Source organism: Blastomyces dermatitidis, assembly GCF_000003525.1.
Source record: "Blastomyces dermatitidis ER-3 genomic scaffold supercont1.2, whole genome shotgun sequence".
In the NCBI taxonomy this organism is placed as follows: Eukaryota; Fungi; Ascomycota; class Eurotiomycetes; order Onygenales; family Ajellomycetaceae; genus Blastomyces; species Blastomyces dermatitidis.
This window is the reverse complement of record NW_025544775.1, coordinates 7,258,649-7,277,547: the sequence shown is the minus strand read 5'-3', so window position 1 is coordinate 7,277,547 and position 18,899 is coordinate 7,258,649. Positions and strand designations below refer to the sequence as shown.

At 31.7% G+C, this 18,899-nt stretch overlaps 1 protein-coding gene across 1 annotated transcript; it reads right to left on the bottom strand.

The window, feature by feature from the left end:
* Nucleotides 1-1,245: 1,245 nt before the first annotated feature.
* Nucleotides 1,246-1,961, bottom strand: BDCG_02345 (uncharacterized protein; the record flags this gene model as incomplete). Its single annotated transcript, XM_045417888.1, has 2 exons — nt 1,246-1,622; nt 1,769-1,961. The coding sequence occupies 2 exons, from the start codon at nt 1,959-1,961 to the stop codon at nt 1,246-1,248; spliced, it is 570 nt and encodes a 189-aa protein (XP_045274598.1).
* Nucleotides 1,962-18,899: the final 16,938 nt, after the last annotated feature.

The following is an 18,899-nucleotide window of genomic DNA, read 5'->3' as shown; positions in this document are numbered from 1 at the left end:
ACACTATTCGGCAAGTCGTATGTGCCTGTGGTTTGGCTGGGCCTCCCGCAGAGCTCGGATATGGTCCTACTGCAACCAAAGCATTGACCACGCTCACATCTATCTCACCCTCAACCCTCTAGAGCCCGCGTCGTATCTCGTGTGCGCATTTACATCCGTCGAATATGGCAACCAGTTCACTGGATTCCTGCTTGTTGACCTTGGTGCCCTTATGCTGCTTCACGAATGTCTGTCGAACGAAGTCATCCGTTGTGTCAAATATCAGCCCACAGTGGCGACCTTTCTTATCCTCTAGTCTAAGCACGGCCTGCTGTCCTCATGTGTGAACGTGGCCTCGTTTACTAAGATAATGCACGGCATTTCGCTGTGGGCAACTGGAAGCAAGTAGTGTCAAATACGCTGCTCTAGAATTGTAGCACATTCGACCCAAGATCTAGACTGGCAATGTTTACTTGTTCATGTTCGAACTCTGAGCTGGAAATGTCGGGATGATGGTCCGGTGGGTATTTACCACGGAATCTGCCAATTTGTTTCTTCCATGGATTCTTCGCAATATACCATGATGGGGGTATAGTAGGGCAAAACCTGGCAAATGGGTGGCGCCGCTAGCAGTCGGGTATTCTACGGCTCCCAGACAACCTGCCTAGGACCAACTAGGGAATGACGCTCCTTTATCAGCCTCAACTGGGACTGTTTTGCTCGAGATTCTTCAAGTTACTGGATAAACAGGAGCCCACAGCAAGGCCAGGTCAACAACTGAAGCTGGGAAACCGCTCACAAAACTGCTCCTCAAGTGGTCAGCAAGAACAGCGAGAATTCCAGAGAAAGCGTTCAAGATGTCGGATGGAATTGTTAATTCTCGCGACGTGTTCTGCTCTACCAGTTTGTTGTATCCTTGAAATATTCGGTGTACACCTTCGTTTCTGGGGAGTAGACCAGTTTTCTCGAGATCGGCTAGGGGTTTTCACTTCCGATCGGTTAGGGAACCTCGCACGGCCTGCCGAAAATTTCAGCAGACCCTTCTAGCGTAGTTCCGCACATGGTCTCCCTAGTGATTGGAAGTAGATGTAATTTGAGCTGAAATAGATGCGTCTCCGAGATAACAAGTGTTCTTGTAACGTCCAGCCTCGAGTGTTCCATCTAGTGGTTTCCAAGACGAGAGGGAATGGAGAAGGAGTTGTTGTTAGTGTCATCTCATTAACCGCTGTAGATCTTAAAGAGACTTGGTGTTGCAGCATGAGAGACTTATCCTCTTAGACCACGATTGATTCTGTCGCCTGTGGAGGCCGGGTATCGGGAAGGATTTCCTGGTAATCTAGCTGTGGCATCATTCCCGTGCATCGCAGCGATGGTGACAAACGATTTGCCGTATACAATATCCATATGACGGATATCATGATGTTTCGTATTTAGGTCGTCCTGTACAATACAGATAACATCAATCCACAGATATTTTTCGCCCAGAGAGCGGACAATTGACATTGCATCCTTGATTGTCTGTGGAAGCATGTACTTCTTCTCGTTGATGAGTGAGTTTTCCTTAAGGCAGTCCTGTAGGTTGGCTTTCATAGTCAAGAGCATTTTCGTCTTCCCCCAAACATAGCTTAAGGTAAAATATTTCTCTGCGGAGGTTGTGTAGATGAGACAGAAACGAGATCCGTCGATCAGAAGCAAAGGAATGTCGTTGTTGTACCCCTATTTCCCCATGAGCTATTACAGGCCCTGCTGTGATAGATATTTCAGTCATTGAGTCATGTCCACAACTTACTCGGATCCACTAATTGCCCCTGAGATGAATATGGGAATTTCTGCCACTCCTGCCACACAGTATCTGCTTGATTTTGAGGAGTTATAATCCTAATGGCACCAACCGGCCTCATGCCGTATTCTACACCCAGCATGGTTTCTCCGGTGGGGAGCTTTTGAATATTGAACAGCGTTCTCTGAATCTCTCGGTCCATTCAGCCAAATGAGGATGGAGTCTTCCAGGCTTGATTTCAATAAGAGACAAAATCGGCCGGCATATTGCGCCATCACTGGTCTCTGGGAGATTTTGGTTTACAATTTCTTGTGTCTGGTTTTTGTTCGTGGTCAACTGGTCCGCAAATTGCATGTTGTCAAGGAGATTGTTGAGATATTCTTCCTTCTCAAGCTGAAGTTTTATGTGGCTTGACATTAGCTCGTCAGGGTGATATATTGAACAAAAATATTGATAAACCTTCTGCTGAGCCTGCCTAGTCGATGGAACGTCAAAGGGTGAAAGGAAGCATCATTGACTTTAGAGATCCAAGATGAAAGCTCTTCCAGTGGTGAAATGTCAACTATTCTTCCTATTCCATTTTGTCACTGCAGGGTCTCGAATTCACGGCATGTCTCGATTGCATGTTTTATAACCTCCCTCAGGTCTTGTTGTTCATGCGAGATGATATACCGCCTGGCAAGCATATTTCCGATGGAAAGTCTGCAGGAATGGCGTTTAGAATGGCCGACTGGTACTTGACCCCGCAGCTGGATGGGCTCCTTGATAGTGTCCTGGACCTCGCTCATTGAATTGCTTGCAAGAACACAATTTTTCAAAACCATCAAATATGATGAGCCACCAAATTGGCCCTCGTTGGATGAGTGGGTGGCATTTTTTGAATTATTGAATTAAAAGAGTCAGCGGCCCGCCGCAGGTGAGATGGATCACCTGAAAGTCGGTATTTGCATTCATATAGTTCACTAATCCTTCTAATAATCTCAACCCGCTTCTCATGGCCCTTTGGAAGTGTTGCTAGGCGGTCTTGAAAGAGAAGTAAGGTTCATTGAGATCCTTGAGCTCATCGCTACGCCTGAACAGCTAGTACGCAAATTCAGCCTTGGTCACAAGGCAATGGGAATGTTGTGGCGTAGTTACCTGGTGCGTAACGCTCTAGTTGGCGATTGAGTGTAAACAGCTCTTCAATATCTTCCGTTCTGTGATCCCTTGACCTCATTACATAATCATGACCCTGACCTCGTGTAGGATAGTTGAAGGTTGTATTGATAGATCTATCTACAGGAACATAATATAGTGGTGGGTCACGTGATCTAGTGGGATCGCTAACCGCAACAGCTGTAAGGGCCAACACCCCCCCTCAAGATAACAAGAATCACATACAAAAACACCCAAATCACCAAGATAGTCTGTCAAAATCAAATACAAATATAAAATTAAACATTCCCAACTTTTATGCCTGTAAGACCTAGCAAAATCATGAATCATATAAATGTCACAGTGTCTAGAGATTTAGTGAGTTCATTCACTGTCATCTGAGTAGTGAGAATATATTCTAAATCAATGATCCCCTGATTCAACTGTCAACATAAAAAATGAAAATGCATGTCAATGTGCTTGCTTCAGATTATAATGACTGTCATCTTTATGAGATCTATGACACTCTTATTATTGATGAGAATCTATATCAGAGATGTGATAATGAAGCTGAGCTCAATCATAAGATTCTGAATTCATGTTGCCTCATGAACTATCTCACTAAGAGTCATATATTCAGTCTCATTGAAACTTAGAGATATACAAGATTACTTCACTGAATACCATGAAATCAGGCTGTCTGTAAGCTTAAAAATATAGCTGAATGTTAATTTTCTATTATTATTCAAGAGATCAGCTCAATCAGAATCTGAGTAGCTGAAGAGTAGATAGAAATCATCAGAGAAATCAGAAGTAATAGAAGGATTGATAGAAACAGAAAAAACAGAAGAAATGATAGAAACAGAAGAAACAGTAGAAACAGAAGAAACAGTAGAAACAGACCTCTTATACAGGCCATGTCTGTAGAAAATACTCAGATTCATGATCTCTTTCAAATAACATATAACATATAATAGAGTCTTTCAATATTAAGATGTTGAATCAATATTCTGTTAAGTGAGTAGTGAGACAGTGTAAGTGATATCAGAATGTGTTTTAACTGCAAGATATTGCAAGTAACTCACATCATATTAATATCACTGAATTGTGAAATCAGTCTCTTTCTCAGATATAGAGAAATCATTAATATGAAATTCATTCTTCATAGATATTCTAGTGACAGCTGTATTATTAAGATAGAAATCTTTAACAAGATACTTAATATATTGATAATGTATCAAATTAATTCTCTTATCTGAATAATTAATCTTCATACTCAAATACTTGATTGACTGATGTAAATTCTTAACTTTTAATTTCTCACTGAGCATACTTACTAGCTAATCAGTATTCTCAAAAGCTTCAGATATGATGTTGAGATCATCAACATAGATTGTTATATAGAGATGATATCTGAATATATGATATCAGAGTACCAGATCATGAGCACTGACTGTAAATTCAAGATCACTCAGCAGAGCTATTAAGTAATCATATCAGATCTTCATTACAGAGTTCAGGTTATATAAACTATTCTCAACTGTGTAGACAAGCATTTTCAGTGAATCTGTCTTAAATCTGATAAATTGTCTCATATAAATCTTCTTAGTGAGACACTCATGAAGATATATCATCACTATATTCACTTAACAGAGTGTTCAACTACATAGTGCTGCTATTACAAAAAGAATACAATTAGCAGTATCAGTGATGACAGAAGCATAGATCTCTTCTCTAGAACTCTTCTTAAGTTAGTTATTATAAATCACTTAATATGATTTTCTAAGAATATTATCAGAATTAGTATTCAGGTTCACAGGTCTATCTTTCTCAAGAAACACTTAACAGCTTAAAGCAATCAGTTCACTTCTCAGAATATCAGATCTAGAGATTAAACTTCATGTATTGCATCTCTTCAGATCAGTAATCTCACATTATATAAACTTCTTTCAATAATCTTCTATTCTCTCTGACTGTGATATGGCATTCTTGTAGAACTTCAGAAGGTTACCTGTAACAGAGCTTGAAGTGTAAGTAGTCAGTGATTTCGCGGGCTGCAATCATGTGGAATTTGAATCATCAATATCAGAAGCATCTTCATCATCAATCAGATAAATATCAGGTTTCAGTTCAATAATATGATTAATAAGTTTCACAGATGTAATAACCAGTTTTTCAGTGATCAGAAATCTCACATTACTACTAATAATAATCTTATCAGATTCAGAATGTCATAGATGATATATCAATGTGTCACTGAATTCAATGATACAATAGAAATCAGCATGTGAAAAGAGCTTATTCACAGACTGCTGAGATTTATACAAGTGAATAAAAATCTCTGCACTTAATCAGTGAAAATGTCTTACATTCAGCAGAGTATTCATAAGTGCACATTAAGAAATCTTATATGAACTTAGAATCACAGAAGTCTCTGCAGTAGAGAATCAAAATTTCAAGTTATAAAGAACTGTAGATATGAGAGTATTATTAATTATTATAATCACTGTCTCTAGAATATCTGCTCAGAACTTCTTAGAGAGATTATCTTTCAAAAGAGCAGCTCTAACCCATCTCATAATAGTATGAATCTCTCATTCAGAAACATCATTCTGGTGTGATGAATGTAATACTGTTAATTTTCATTTGATATCATATGAATTCATAACTGTGTGTATACATGTGAATTGAAAAACATCATTAATATCAGTCTGTAGAAAAGCAGGAACTGTATACCTGAGATTACTCATGAATCTGAGTCACAACTCAAAGTATTGAACAGTCTCATTCTTGAACTTTAAAAAATATACTCAACAGTAGCAAGTTGCATCACAGATGATAAGTATTCAGTATTTAGTTCTCTGACAGAACTCTAAGAAGTGATCAGAGAGGTCTTTCAATGTACATTCATCATTTGCAAGATTAATATGAATCTTCTCAATGAGTCAGATAGATCTAGACATCAGTATTTTCAAATAATCTCACATTATATCTGTCTTAACACATTTCTTGCAAAAGAACTTAGTCTTAGAATCTTTAATTATAACTTCAGTATAAGAATCCTTGATCATAGTAATTATAGCATTAGTGTGAATGTGACTGAGATCATAATATCAATTCAAAAGAGTCTTTGATATCTTTGATATCTGTGTTCTCATGTTCACAGAATCAACATTATTAACAGTAGTGACAGTAGTCACAGAAAGATCAACTTTTCAGTCAAAATCATACTCATATAGCATTGTAATATACTTGACTGCCTTGTTCAGATGATTGAGATTCTCATTGAACTCTCATTCATTGATCTTATATATGTTGTTCTGAGCAGTTCAAACTGTATGAAAAATAACACTGTTCAGAACTCTGCAAATGAAAAATGAGAGAATAGTGAAAGACAATGTAAATCAGAATCTCTGATCTTCAAGCTTTGTAAATAAGAGCAGGTTAACTGTAATATTAGAAATATAGTGAATATTCTGCAAGTTAACATCATCACTCTCAATCTTCAAGATAACAGTCTCAATCTTCTTGATAAACTCAGTTCTCTCAGTTGCAGAATCAACAGAGATATTATCATTAAAAGATTTGATGTTTGAAAAAGAATAAAGCTCACTCATCATATTCAGACTTGCACATGTGTTCAAATATCAAGATCTAGAGAATGATTTTCCAGTGACTGTAGAAGAGAAATAGAACTCAATCTTTGTAATTACTGCATTTACTGCTGATTGAGAACTTATCAAGTCATTCTTCTTCTCTTTCTTCTTATCATTCTTCTTGTCATTCTTCTTTTTCTTTTTATCAGAGTGTAAGATGAAACATCTGTCAACAGTATATTCATGTCTTCTGCAGTGAGTGCACTTTCATACAGATATGCTTTTATTCTCATCTTTGTCCTTATCTTTGTTCTTTTTCACAGTCACAGAATCAGTCTGAGACTGCTTTTTCTGCTTGATGATGATCTTCTTGAATGTACAATTAATCAGTTGCTTCATCAAATCATTGATATCAATGTTGACAATGAGTCTCTGATCAGTGAAGAAAAACTCATTCAAATATGTCTTGACAAATGATCTTTGATAATCTTGTAGATTGTTGAGAAAAAGATCATGATATACATTCTCAGTGCTCTGACAGAGCTTCTTGTGACAGGTAACAAGATAGCAGAAATGTCTCTGAAAAGTAAGATAATTATTCTTCTTGACTTGTAATTTTGTCAATTTCTTGAAGACATTAACTCATTCTTCAGTCAGTGATATTATATATTTCACATTGATCTTGTCTCACAGAGCTGCAGCATTGTCAGCTTTCAAGGTTTCAATAGTGATTCAAATGTTTTCAACAAGACTTGATAGCATATGTCTATATAGAGACTTGAAACAGATCCTTTACTTCTCAGAGTCAATATAACATGTAAAAGAAGATTCTCATTGAGTTCTTAATAGAATGTCAGTTTCATCAATAACTTCTGTATCAGTCAACATATCAATACATCAGGCTTTATAATTAGAGTCATCAAATGTGATCACTGATTTGATGTCTAGTGCATATTTAACTTTCTTCTGATATTCCTGCAACTCATCTCTCATAGTGTCTCTTTATACAGATGTAGTGAGATGTTGAGTAGTTTCAGTCACAGTCATCTGATTTCATAGCATCATCTGCATAAGATTCATAAGATTGCCTGCGGTGCAATAGATAGGTTGATTTGAATCATCATTAAAAGTCAGCATTCTGAGAGTGAGAGATGATGAAGAATTTAATAAGTTGAAATGAACAGATTCTGCAGATGAATGTTGACTCTGCTTTTCTTTATTCTGAAGTTTCTTTATTGTCTTATCATCAAATTTCATACTCTGATGAAAACTGATCTCAGTCTCATCTTGCAAGTCAGAAGCTTTCTCATAATGAGTAATCATTCTATCAATAAGTTATCTAGTGAAGTGTGTGATTCTGAGCCTTGAGCTGAACTCTGAAGTAACAGATGTATCACTTATATCAAGATGACTCTGCTTCTTCTAGATATGTAAAAAAAAAAAAAAAGATAAAAAGTGATATTCTTCACAATGAAGAACACACTTTCTCAAAAATATAAAGTATATGAATTCACTAACTAGCAGATTCAGAGAAAATGAAATATCTCTAATAAAGAGTAAGAGTCTTTTTAAAAAAGATAAACTATTCCTGTCAAAAAATGTTGATACAATGTTCTCAAAAAAAACATGTCATTCAGACTATAACCTGTAGAATAGTTGAAGGTTGTATTAATAGATCTATCTACAGAAACATAATATAGTGATGGGTCACGTGATCTAGTGGGATCGCTAACCGCAACGGCCGTAAGAGTCAACACCTCGCACAATAGAGTAATAATCAGTTGATAATTAACTTTCAACCTTTCAATTCACTCATTCATTCATTCATTCAGCTTATCAATCAATCAAAGCATGTATAGCTGATTCATAATCAATTAAATGAACAGATAAATTCATATATAATATAAAGAGATGTTTTACAGAATTTTAAAATATATTAAGATAAAAATATTTTAATAATTTAAATTGATTTTGAATTGATTTTGAATTAACTCTGAATTAATTGTTAATTAATTATAGTAATAAAAATAAATTCAATCTGTATATTTAAGTAATTAACAATTGATTGAAAATCAGTTGATAATTAATTCAGTGAAAATTATATAAATACTTACTTTATTATTAAATTCAAGAATAATTTCAGTATTAAATTAATTTTGAATTGATTTTAAATTGATTCTGAATTAATTATTAATTACTTATAGTAATAAAAATAAATTCAATCTATATATTTAAGTAATTAACAATTGATTGAAAATCAATTGAAAATCAATTCAGTGTAAATTATATAAATACTTACTTTATTATTAAGTTCAAGAATAATTTCAGTATTAAATTGATTTTAAAGTAATATTAAATTGATTTTAAATTGATTGTAGAATTGATGGTAAATAATTAAGTAATTTCAAATTATAAGAAAAGATGTATTGAGTGAGATCAGATAGTAACACAGGCTATATTTACAAGATCAGCTTATATAATAAGGTGTAAAAGGCCTACACTGAATAGATCAGTATAATATATAGATCTTATAATATAAAAGTGAAAAACATTAGAGAAGAAAAAAAGAGAAAGTATGAAAATCAGTGATTGAAGTAAATATTTATACATGTACACAGTGAAGCTTCAGAGCAGAAGAATAGAAATTTCATATATATAATAAAGCTTTGAGATGAAAGAATAGAAATTTCATGAGTTTTTCAGCTGAGAATTAACAACTGAGAATCAGAGCTTTCAGCAGAATCTATGAAGCATAATGAAATAGTCTATATTGTAAGAGATCTACACTGAATAGATCAGTATAATATTAATAGATCTTATATAACAAAGATAAAAATGTTAAAGAAGGAAAGAAAGAGAAAGTATAGAAATCAGTGATCAGAGTGAATATTTATATGTGTATATAATAATGTATGTAATGAAGCTTCAGAGTGAAAGAATATACACGCGTTTATAGTAACTGAGAATCAGTGATTGAGAACAGCTGAGAATTGAAGTGTATATGTTTGAGAATGAAATAGTTAGAATCTGTGAAGTGTAATAGAATAGTCTATATAATTGATCAGACACAGCTTATTACATTAACTCTCTCTTTTCAGAAGCAGTTCTCATCAGTTAAAAGCTGCTGTTTCAGATAATATAGAACTCAGAGTTCAGATCAGTTAATTATAGCTAACTTATTTCACAAGATATTATCAGCTGTGACTGTGTAATCTCTTATCAAGAATATCTTCAATCTCTTACTTAAGTTCATTATCTTCTTCTATGATCTCTGATGATTGTCAGTCAGAAGTCAGTTAAGAAGAAAATGAATTGATAATAATGCAGTGAAGCAAGCTTGTATGAAATATATTATGAATTTCTAATAATATATTAAGACAGTAGTTATGACTATCTAAAACTTCTATTGCTTTATATCTGATATAATGATAATTTAGTGTATGAGATGAATATGTGATTCATATATTCTTAAGATTCAATCATATCAGATCTTCTATCTTATATTATTTAGTGAGATCTTGATAAACATTGATTTGATTCTCTTGATCTTGTTTTATAGTTATTATGAAGATCTCTGCTTAATTATAGATATCTCAGAGCTTTATTACTATATTATCAGTGATCTGAATCAGACTGTGAGAGTTCAGTATGAACTATGTAATCTCTAGAAGATTTAACACTTTTATATAATATTTATATGTAAGAAAGAATGAGCTTATATCTATTGAAATGACATTTTAATCATTGATATCAATCTCTGTGTGTAGAAGAAGATCATGTCAATTATCTTATAAGTGATTACAGAACTTATAAAGATAATTCTTTATAGTCTGAATTATCTGTTCTGATGCATCATCAGTCTTAGAGTGATAGACAGTTAACAGACAGTGTGTAATCTTAAGAACTTAACAGATTCTAGTTCAGAGAGTGCTCATGAATTAATAATCTTAATTCAATACTATAAATCTCAGTAATTCATACATTCAATAGAACAGGCTCTGTAGAAAGACTTCAGTGACTTATTTAATATTTATCTTATTACAAGATTTTAATATTATATCTTTATTTAATTAATTTATAATGATCAGAATGTTTCTATAATTCTTACTCTTAGATAGATTAATAGTGAAGTCAATTACTATATTTCACCAGATTCTATCAGAAATATTGAGTGATTTCAGTAGATCTTTTCTACAGTTCTTTTATAAGATAATGAAAGAACAGTAGTTATAGTTTCAGATAAAGCATCTGATACTGTTTAATATCTCAGATTAATAAAACTCTTGAGAGATCATTCTATACAGTTATTCACAGTCTGAATAATCAGTTATATATAAATCATACATCTCTTGCATTATTCAGATGTGTAAGAGTTCAGAGTGAGAGACTCAGCATTGTTTACAGAATTATAGAGTATTATTATCATCAATTGAACATTCTGAGATGTCAGTTCTTACATGTAATTCTGGAAGAAATCAAGATACTTCTTATTATACTGCTTCAGTGAGTGCTTGAAGAAGTTCATCAGTTTAAGCTACTGTATATCATAACTCATCTAATGTAGATTCAGAAGAAGTTAAGATATTAGTAACAGTTCTAATCAGAGAAGTATATGTAGTGCTGTAAGCTGTTTCATCTTGATTAACTAGTATCTTCAGATTTAAGAGCCAGTGCTCTCAGTTCATTCAGTGAGTATCTGTTATATTGAATGATATATCTTACTCTTATTATAAGAGAATATCTGTCATCAAGTTCTGACTGTCAGAACAGTAGTGTATTGTAAAATGAAAGTAACTTAAGAACTCAGATCATTATATCTATCATTCAGTAAGTTTACAGATAGTTATGAAGTATTTAAGATTCTTATAATCTATAACTATCTCAAATTCAGAGATACTTCAGAGTTCAGAGTCTCATTCTTTTAAACAGTGTATGATTGTAAGAAGTTTCTTATCATAGATCTCATAATTGCATTCAGCAGGACTTAGTTTCTTAGATATAAAGATATATAATTGTAGAACATCTTCATCATTATATTATAATATCACTTCTTCTATTACATAGTCAGAGAAATCAGCCTTAATAACTGTCTTATAATCAGAATCAAATATTATCAGTAGAGAGATATTAATGAATATCTTCTTCATCTGTATAAATGCAGCTTCAGTGTCTACTGATTATTAAAATACTGAGTCTTTCTTAGTGAGATCAGTAAGTGATCTTGTGATATCTGAGAAGTTTTATATAAATCACTGATAGAAGTTAGAAAATCTGATAAAGCTTTATACATCTTTCACAGTATACAGAGCTTCTTATTCAAGAATGACAGAGACTTTCTCAGAAATTATTTAAATCTTCTTATCAGCTTCTATAATAAAACTCAGATACTTAATACTCTTGATTTTAAAATCATATTTATCAATATCTATCAGTAGTTCTGCTTCTTATAGCTGTTATAATATCTTTTATACATGTTCTTGATATTCTTTTCTGAATTCATTAGTGAAGATGAGAATATTATCTAGATAAGCAGATACAAACTTATTAAGAAAATCTCAGAGTGCTTAGTTAATATACTTCTGAAATATACTGAGAGTGTTAGTCAGTTCAAAGAGTGTGACTATTTATTCAAAGAGATTATAACATGTTCAGAATGCTGTAAGTCATTTATCTTCTTCAGTAATACAAATCTTATGAAATGTAATAATGATATCTAGTTTTATAAACTATTAAGCTCATCTGATCTGTGCTAGAGTTTTATTAATAAGAGATAAGAGATATCAATCTTTCTTTGTCAATCTGTTCAGATCTCAGTAGTTCACACAGAATCAGAGTTCTTTACTTAATTTCTTTACAAAGAGAATAGAGACTGTAGCAGAAGAGTTGCTAATATGTATGAATTCTTTATTTAACAGATTATTAAGTGTCTTTCAAAGAAGAAGAAGTTCATCTCAGAACATGTTATAAAGAGAGTCTTATAACAGTTCAGAGTTCTTATCATTCTTTTTCTCTAACTTGATAGTGTGATTCACTTCAGAATCTCATAAGAAGAGTATGTTTATAATATTATCTTGTTAGAAGACATCTAGATATTCATGATATTATTGAGAGAGTTTTATATAAGAATCTGTTATTGTAACATGAGATAACTTTTCTAGAGTCTTTTTAATATCAGTCAGACTGGCAGAATAGATTGACATATGATTCTGTTATCAGTGACTCTGTCAGTGATTTTAATAATAACTTCTTTTTCAGAGTATTTTATACGCGTTGACAGAGATCTGTGTCAGATTCATAATCTTGTAAATGTTATCTTTATAAACTCTATCATTGTTAGAGAATATCAAGCTTCTGTTTCAAGTATTTAATAAGATGTCTTATTCAGATAGTCAGACAAGTTCTAATATAAGATTATAATCAAGATTATCAACTTCATATATGTAGATATCTTCATATTAATGTTCTTTCACATCTATAGTCAGCTTCATCATGTAACAGATATAAATATCTTTTAAATCATTAAATTCTACAAGAAGTCAGAGTTTTGATAGAGAGATATACTGAAGATTATAATATCTTACAACTGAAGATTTTATCATTGTATAGTGATATAGATCACTGTCTATCATAGTCTTTATATTATACATGTTATTAATCACAGTAGATACAAGAATCACATTTATTGCTATTTTCTCTTTAAATTATTGTTGTCTGACCTCTTCAAGCTTCTGTTTATAAATTTAAATAGAAGCTAATCTTTTCTCTGTTTCACTGAGATATTCTCATAGTTATTCTCTGAATCTTTCTCTAATGTAATGTGATTGACATGAACAGATACTAATCTTTATCTTAAGTACAGAGATATATAGATTGATTAGTAGTTGAAAACAATGTGTTCTGATTATTATTATTATTATTCTTCAATTATAGATGTATGCAGTCAGAGACTATGACATCTACCTGAGAACTTTTAGTTCTCAGGGTTTTTCCTATATCTGTAAAGTTAACTATTATACATTCATCAATTTCAGATATGTAAAATCAGAAAATTTCAGCTCAGAAATGTGTTCTGATCAGTTACAGTTAATACACACTTTATATTAACATTAATCAGTGACTTCTTTAGAAGTGATCTCAGGGACTTAAAAGCCTGTTCAGACAGCAGAGACTCTTACTTATATGTAGATATTTAAGTCTACTCAATTCATAGCATCTGCATCATTGTTATTTCTTAGTATAAGTGTATAAGTTACTAAGATGTAACATCTTCTATCACTGTTCTATATATTCTTAAGCTTGATAAGATAGTCATTCATTGTTCAGAGCTGTGTGTAGAAGTCTTTATAAGTCTGATCTTCATCTGCACTTATAAGAGTCTGTAAGAGTTTAAAAGTTAATGTCTTCTTGAGCATGCTAATCTTTATTTAATTCTTTCAAGATTGATTACCTGCTTCTAAAATCTTGATATTGAAGTCAGAGATAAATGTTGTAAGAGAAGTGTTTCTCTGTTAGATACTCTATAATCAATCTAATACTTTCTATTATATAGCAGTGTCTCAGAACAGAATATCAAGATATTTTATAATATTATTAAGTGTTTGCAATACTGATTCACATACTTTCATTCATGAATAAAACTTCTGTTTTGTACAATCTTTCAATTATTCATTAATATATTAATTTTAATTGATTAATAAACTGATGACATCTTCATCTATACTCAGTTTTATAAGTATTTTCATTCTTCATAATAAGTAGAGAGTGAGATTTAAAGTATTGAAATATATAAACACATCTAAGTGTTCTTTCAGCACTTTTATATTCAATTCTGTAGATATTGAAATTGTGTGAGTTAATTGTTAAATCTCTTCATATTAAAGTTATTGAGTCATATGCATGTCTGCTATCTATTACTGTTGTAATTTCAATATTACTCAGAGTCACTGTAACATTATATCTATACTTATGTTTGAGAGTTTCATATTATTGTTAGACATGATTATATCAATTATTAGATAAATGATATCTGTGAAATCTGAAGAAATGTAATTATATTCTTATATATCTGAGTATCAGAACTCTCAGATCTTTCACTGATATTCTCTTATAAGATTTTTATTGCAGAGTCAGAGTAACTGATAAGCAAGCTTCTATCTAAGAACTCAGTGTCTGCTTAACTGTGTTTTCTGTTTCTTACATATTATTATATGTTCAGATATCTCTCAATGAATAATCATTTCTAATGAGAAGATGATGTATGAATAATCATTTTCTAACAAGAAGATGATGAATGTTTTTATAGTGTAAGAGATCTACACTGAATAGATCAGTATAATATTGATAGGTCTTATATAACAAAGATAAAAATGTTAAAGAAGAAAAGAAAGAGAAAGTGTAGGAATCAGTGATTGAAGTGAATGTTTATACATGTATGTGGTAGTGTACGCGGTGGAGCTTCAGGGCGGAAGAATATACACGCGTTCGTAGCGGCCGAGGATCGGTGATCAGGAACGGCCGAAAATGAGGGGCTTTTTTCTCCCGCAATGAAGTGGAAGGGCTTTTGGGGGGGGATGAGGGAATTTTCTTTATTGTTGGGGGGGGCCCCCCCCACAGTGTTAATGTGACAGGCTGCCTCTGTTTCTGCCCCCCCCACATATATAAATAATCAGACACACCGTGTCACTTTACCCGTGTGGCTGCGCCCGATCAATCATATAGACTATTCCATTACACTCCATAGATTCTTCTCGGCTGCTACGAACGCGCGTAACGTACACTCCGATTCTCAGCCATTTCCAATCACTGATCCTCAGCTGCTATGAACATGTGTATATTCTTCCACCTCAAAGCTCCACCATGTACACCATCACATACATGTATAAATATTCATCTTAATCACTGATTCTCACACTTTCTCTTTCTTTCCTTCTTTAACATTTTTATCTTTGTTATATAAGATCTATTAATATAATACTGATCTATTCAGCATAGATCTCTTACACTATAAAAATATTTATCATCTTCTTATTAGAAAATAATTATTCACACATTATCTTCTCATTAGAAATAATTATTCATCAAGAGATATTCAAACATATAAAGATATATAAGAAATAGAGAAACAGTTAAACAGTTAAGCAGATATTAAGTTCTCAGATAGAAGCTTACTTATCAGTTACTCTGACTCTGTAACAAGATCTTATGAAGAGAATAAGATCTTATAAGAGAATATCAGTGAAAGATCTGAGAGTTCTGACACTCAGATATATAAGAATACAATTACACTTCTTTAGATTTCACAGATATTACATATCTGATGATTGATATAATCATGTTTAATGATAATATAAAACTCTTAAACATGAGTATAGATATGATATTATAGTGACTCTGAGTAATGTTGAAATTATAATAATAATAAATAACTAATATGTATACAACTTAATAACTTTAATATAAAGAGATTCAATAATTAATTCATATGATTTCAACATCTAGAGAATTGAATATTAAAGCACTGAAAGAATACTCAGATACTTTTACATATTTTAATACTTCTGATCTCACTCTCTACTCATCATGAAGAATGAAAATACTTATAAAACTGAGTATAAATGAAGATTTCATCAGTTCATTAATCAATTAAGATTGATATATTAATGAATAATTGAAAGATTGTACAAAACAGAAGTTTTATTCATGAATGAAAGTATGTGAATCAGTGTTACAAACACTTAATAATATTATAAAATATCTTGATATCCTGTTCTGAGACACTGCTATATAACAGAAAGTATTAGATTGATTATAGAGTATCTAACAGAGAAACACTTCTCTTACAACATTTATCTCTGACTTCAATATGAAGATTCTAGAAGCAGGTGATCAATCTTGAAAGAATTAAATAAAGATTGATATATCAATGAATAATTGAAAGATTGTATGAAATAGAAGTTTCATTCATAAATAGAAGTATGTAAATCAGTGTTGTGAACATCTGATAATATTATAAGATATCTTGATATTCTGTTTCAAGATACTATTATATAACAGAAAGCATTAAATTGATTATAGAGTATTTAACAGAGAAACACTTTTCTTATAATATTCATCTCTGACTTCAATACTAAGATTCTAGAAGCAGGTGATCAATCTTGAGAGAATTGAATGAAGATTAACATACTTAAGAAAACATTGACTTTCAAACTCTTACAGACTCTTATAAGTGTAGATGAAGATCAGACTTATGAAGACTTCTACACACAGCTCTGAACATTGAATGATTATTTTATCAAGCTCAAGAGTATACAGAACAGTGATAGAAGATGTTATATCTCAGTCACTTATACACTCATATTAAAGAGAAGTAACAGTAATGATACAGATGTCATGAACTGAATAGATTCAAATGTCTATACATAAGCAAGAGTTTTCACTGTTTGAACAGGCGTCTGAATTTCTGGAATCACTTCTGAAGAAGTCACTGATCAATGTCAGTGTGAAGTATACATCAACTGTAACTGATCAGAATACATTGCTTTCAACTATCAATCAATTTATATATTTTCATACTTAAGAGAAAGATCAGTGTCTTCTTATTCAAAGAATGAATCAGTGTCTGTCCACATCAACCATGTTATATTAGAGAAAGATTCAGAAAATAACTATGAGAATGTCTCAGTGAAACAGATAAAAGATTAGCTTCTATTCAAATTTATAAATAGAAGCTTAAAGAGGTTGAATGATAACAATTTGAAAAGAAGATGACAATAAATGTAATTCTTGTATCTACTGTGATTGATAATATATATAATATAAAAGCTATGATAGACAGTGATCTATGTTACTATGTAATAATAAAATCTTCAGTTGTAAGATATTATAACCTTCAGTATATTCTCTTATTAAAACCCTGACTTCTCACAGAATTTGATGATTTAAAAGACATTTATACTTATTACATGATGAAGCTGATCATAGATGTGAGAGAACATCAATATGAAGATATCTATATATAAGAAGTTGATAATCTTGATTACAATCTTATATTAGAACTTGTCTGACTATCTGAACAAGGCATCTTATTGAACACTTGAAACAGAAGCTTGATATTTCTTAACAATGATAGAGTTCACAAAGATAACATTTACAAGATCATGAATCTGACACAGATCTCTGTCAATGTGTATGAAATGCTCTGAAAAAGAAGTCACTGACAGTAGAATTATATAATAATCTATTCTGTCAGTCTGATCAATATTAAAAAGACTCTAGAAAAGTTATTCTATGTTATAATAACAGATTCTTGTATGAAACTCTCTCAATAATATTATGAATATCTACATATCTTCTGATAAGATAATATTATAAATATGCTCTTCTTACAAGATTCTGAAGTGAATCACAGTATTAAGTTAGAGAAGAAGAATGATAAGAACTCTGAACTGCTATGAGACTCTCTTTATAACATATTTCAAGATGAACTTCTTCTTCTTCAAAAGATACTCAATAATCTATTAAATAAAGAATTCATATATATTAGCAATTCTTCTACTGCAGCTTCTATTCTCTTTGCAAAGAAATCAGATAAAGAACTCTGATTTTGTGAGAACTATTAAGAACTGAACAGAATAATAAAGAAAGACTGCTATCTACTATCTCTTATCAATGAAACTCTAGCTAACATTGAATAAGCTCAATGATTTACAAAACTAAATATTATCACTATATTTCATAAGATCTGTATCACTGAAAAAGATAAGTGACTTACAGCATTCTGAACATAATATAATCTTTTTAAATGAATAGTTACCTTCTTCAGACTGATTAACACTCTCAGTACATTTCAGAAGTATATTAACTGAGCACTCTGAGATTTTCTTAATGAATTCACATCTGTATATATCAATGACATTCTCATCTTCACTAATAAGTTTAGAAAAGAATATCAAGAACATGTATAAAGAGTATTACAATGATTATAAGAAGCAGAACTATCAATAGATATTGACAAGTATAACTTTAAAGTCAAGAGTATTAAATATCTAGATTTTATCATAGAAGCTGATAAGGAAATTTGAATGAATTCTGAGAAAGTCTTTATCATTCTTGCATGAGAAGCTTCATGTACTGTGAAAGATGTATAAAGCTTTATTAAATTTGCTAACTTCTATCAGTGATTTATATGAAACTTCTCAGATATTATAAGATCACTTACAGAACTCATTAAGAAGAACTCAGTATTTCAGTAATCAGTGAACACTGAAGCTGCATTTATATAGATGAAGAAGATATTCATTAACATCTCTCTACTAATAATATTTAACTCTGATTATAAAACAGTTATTAAAGCTGACTTCTCTGACTATATTACAGAGAAAGCTATATTATAATATAATAATAAAGATGTC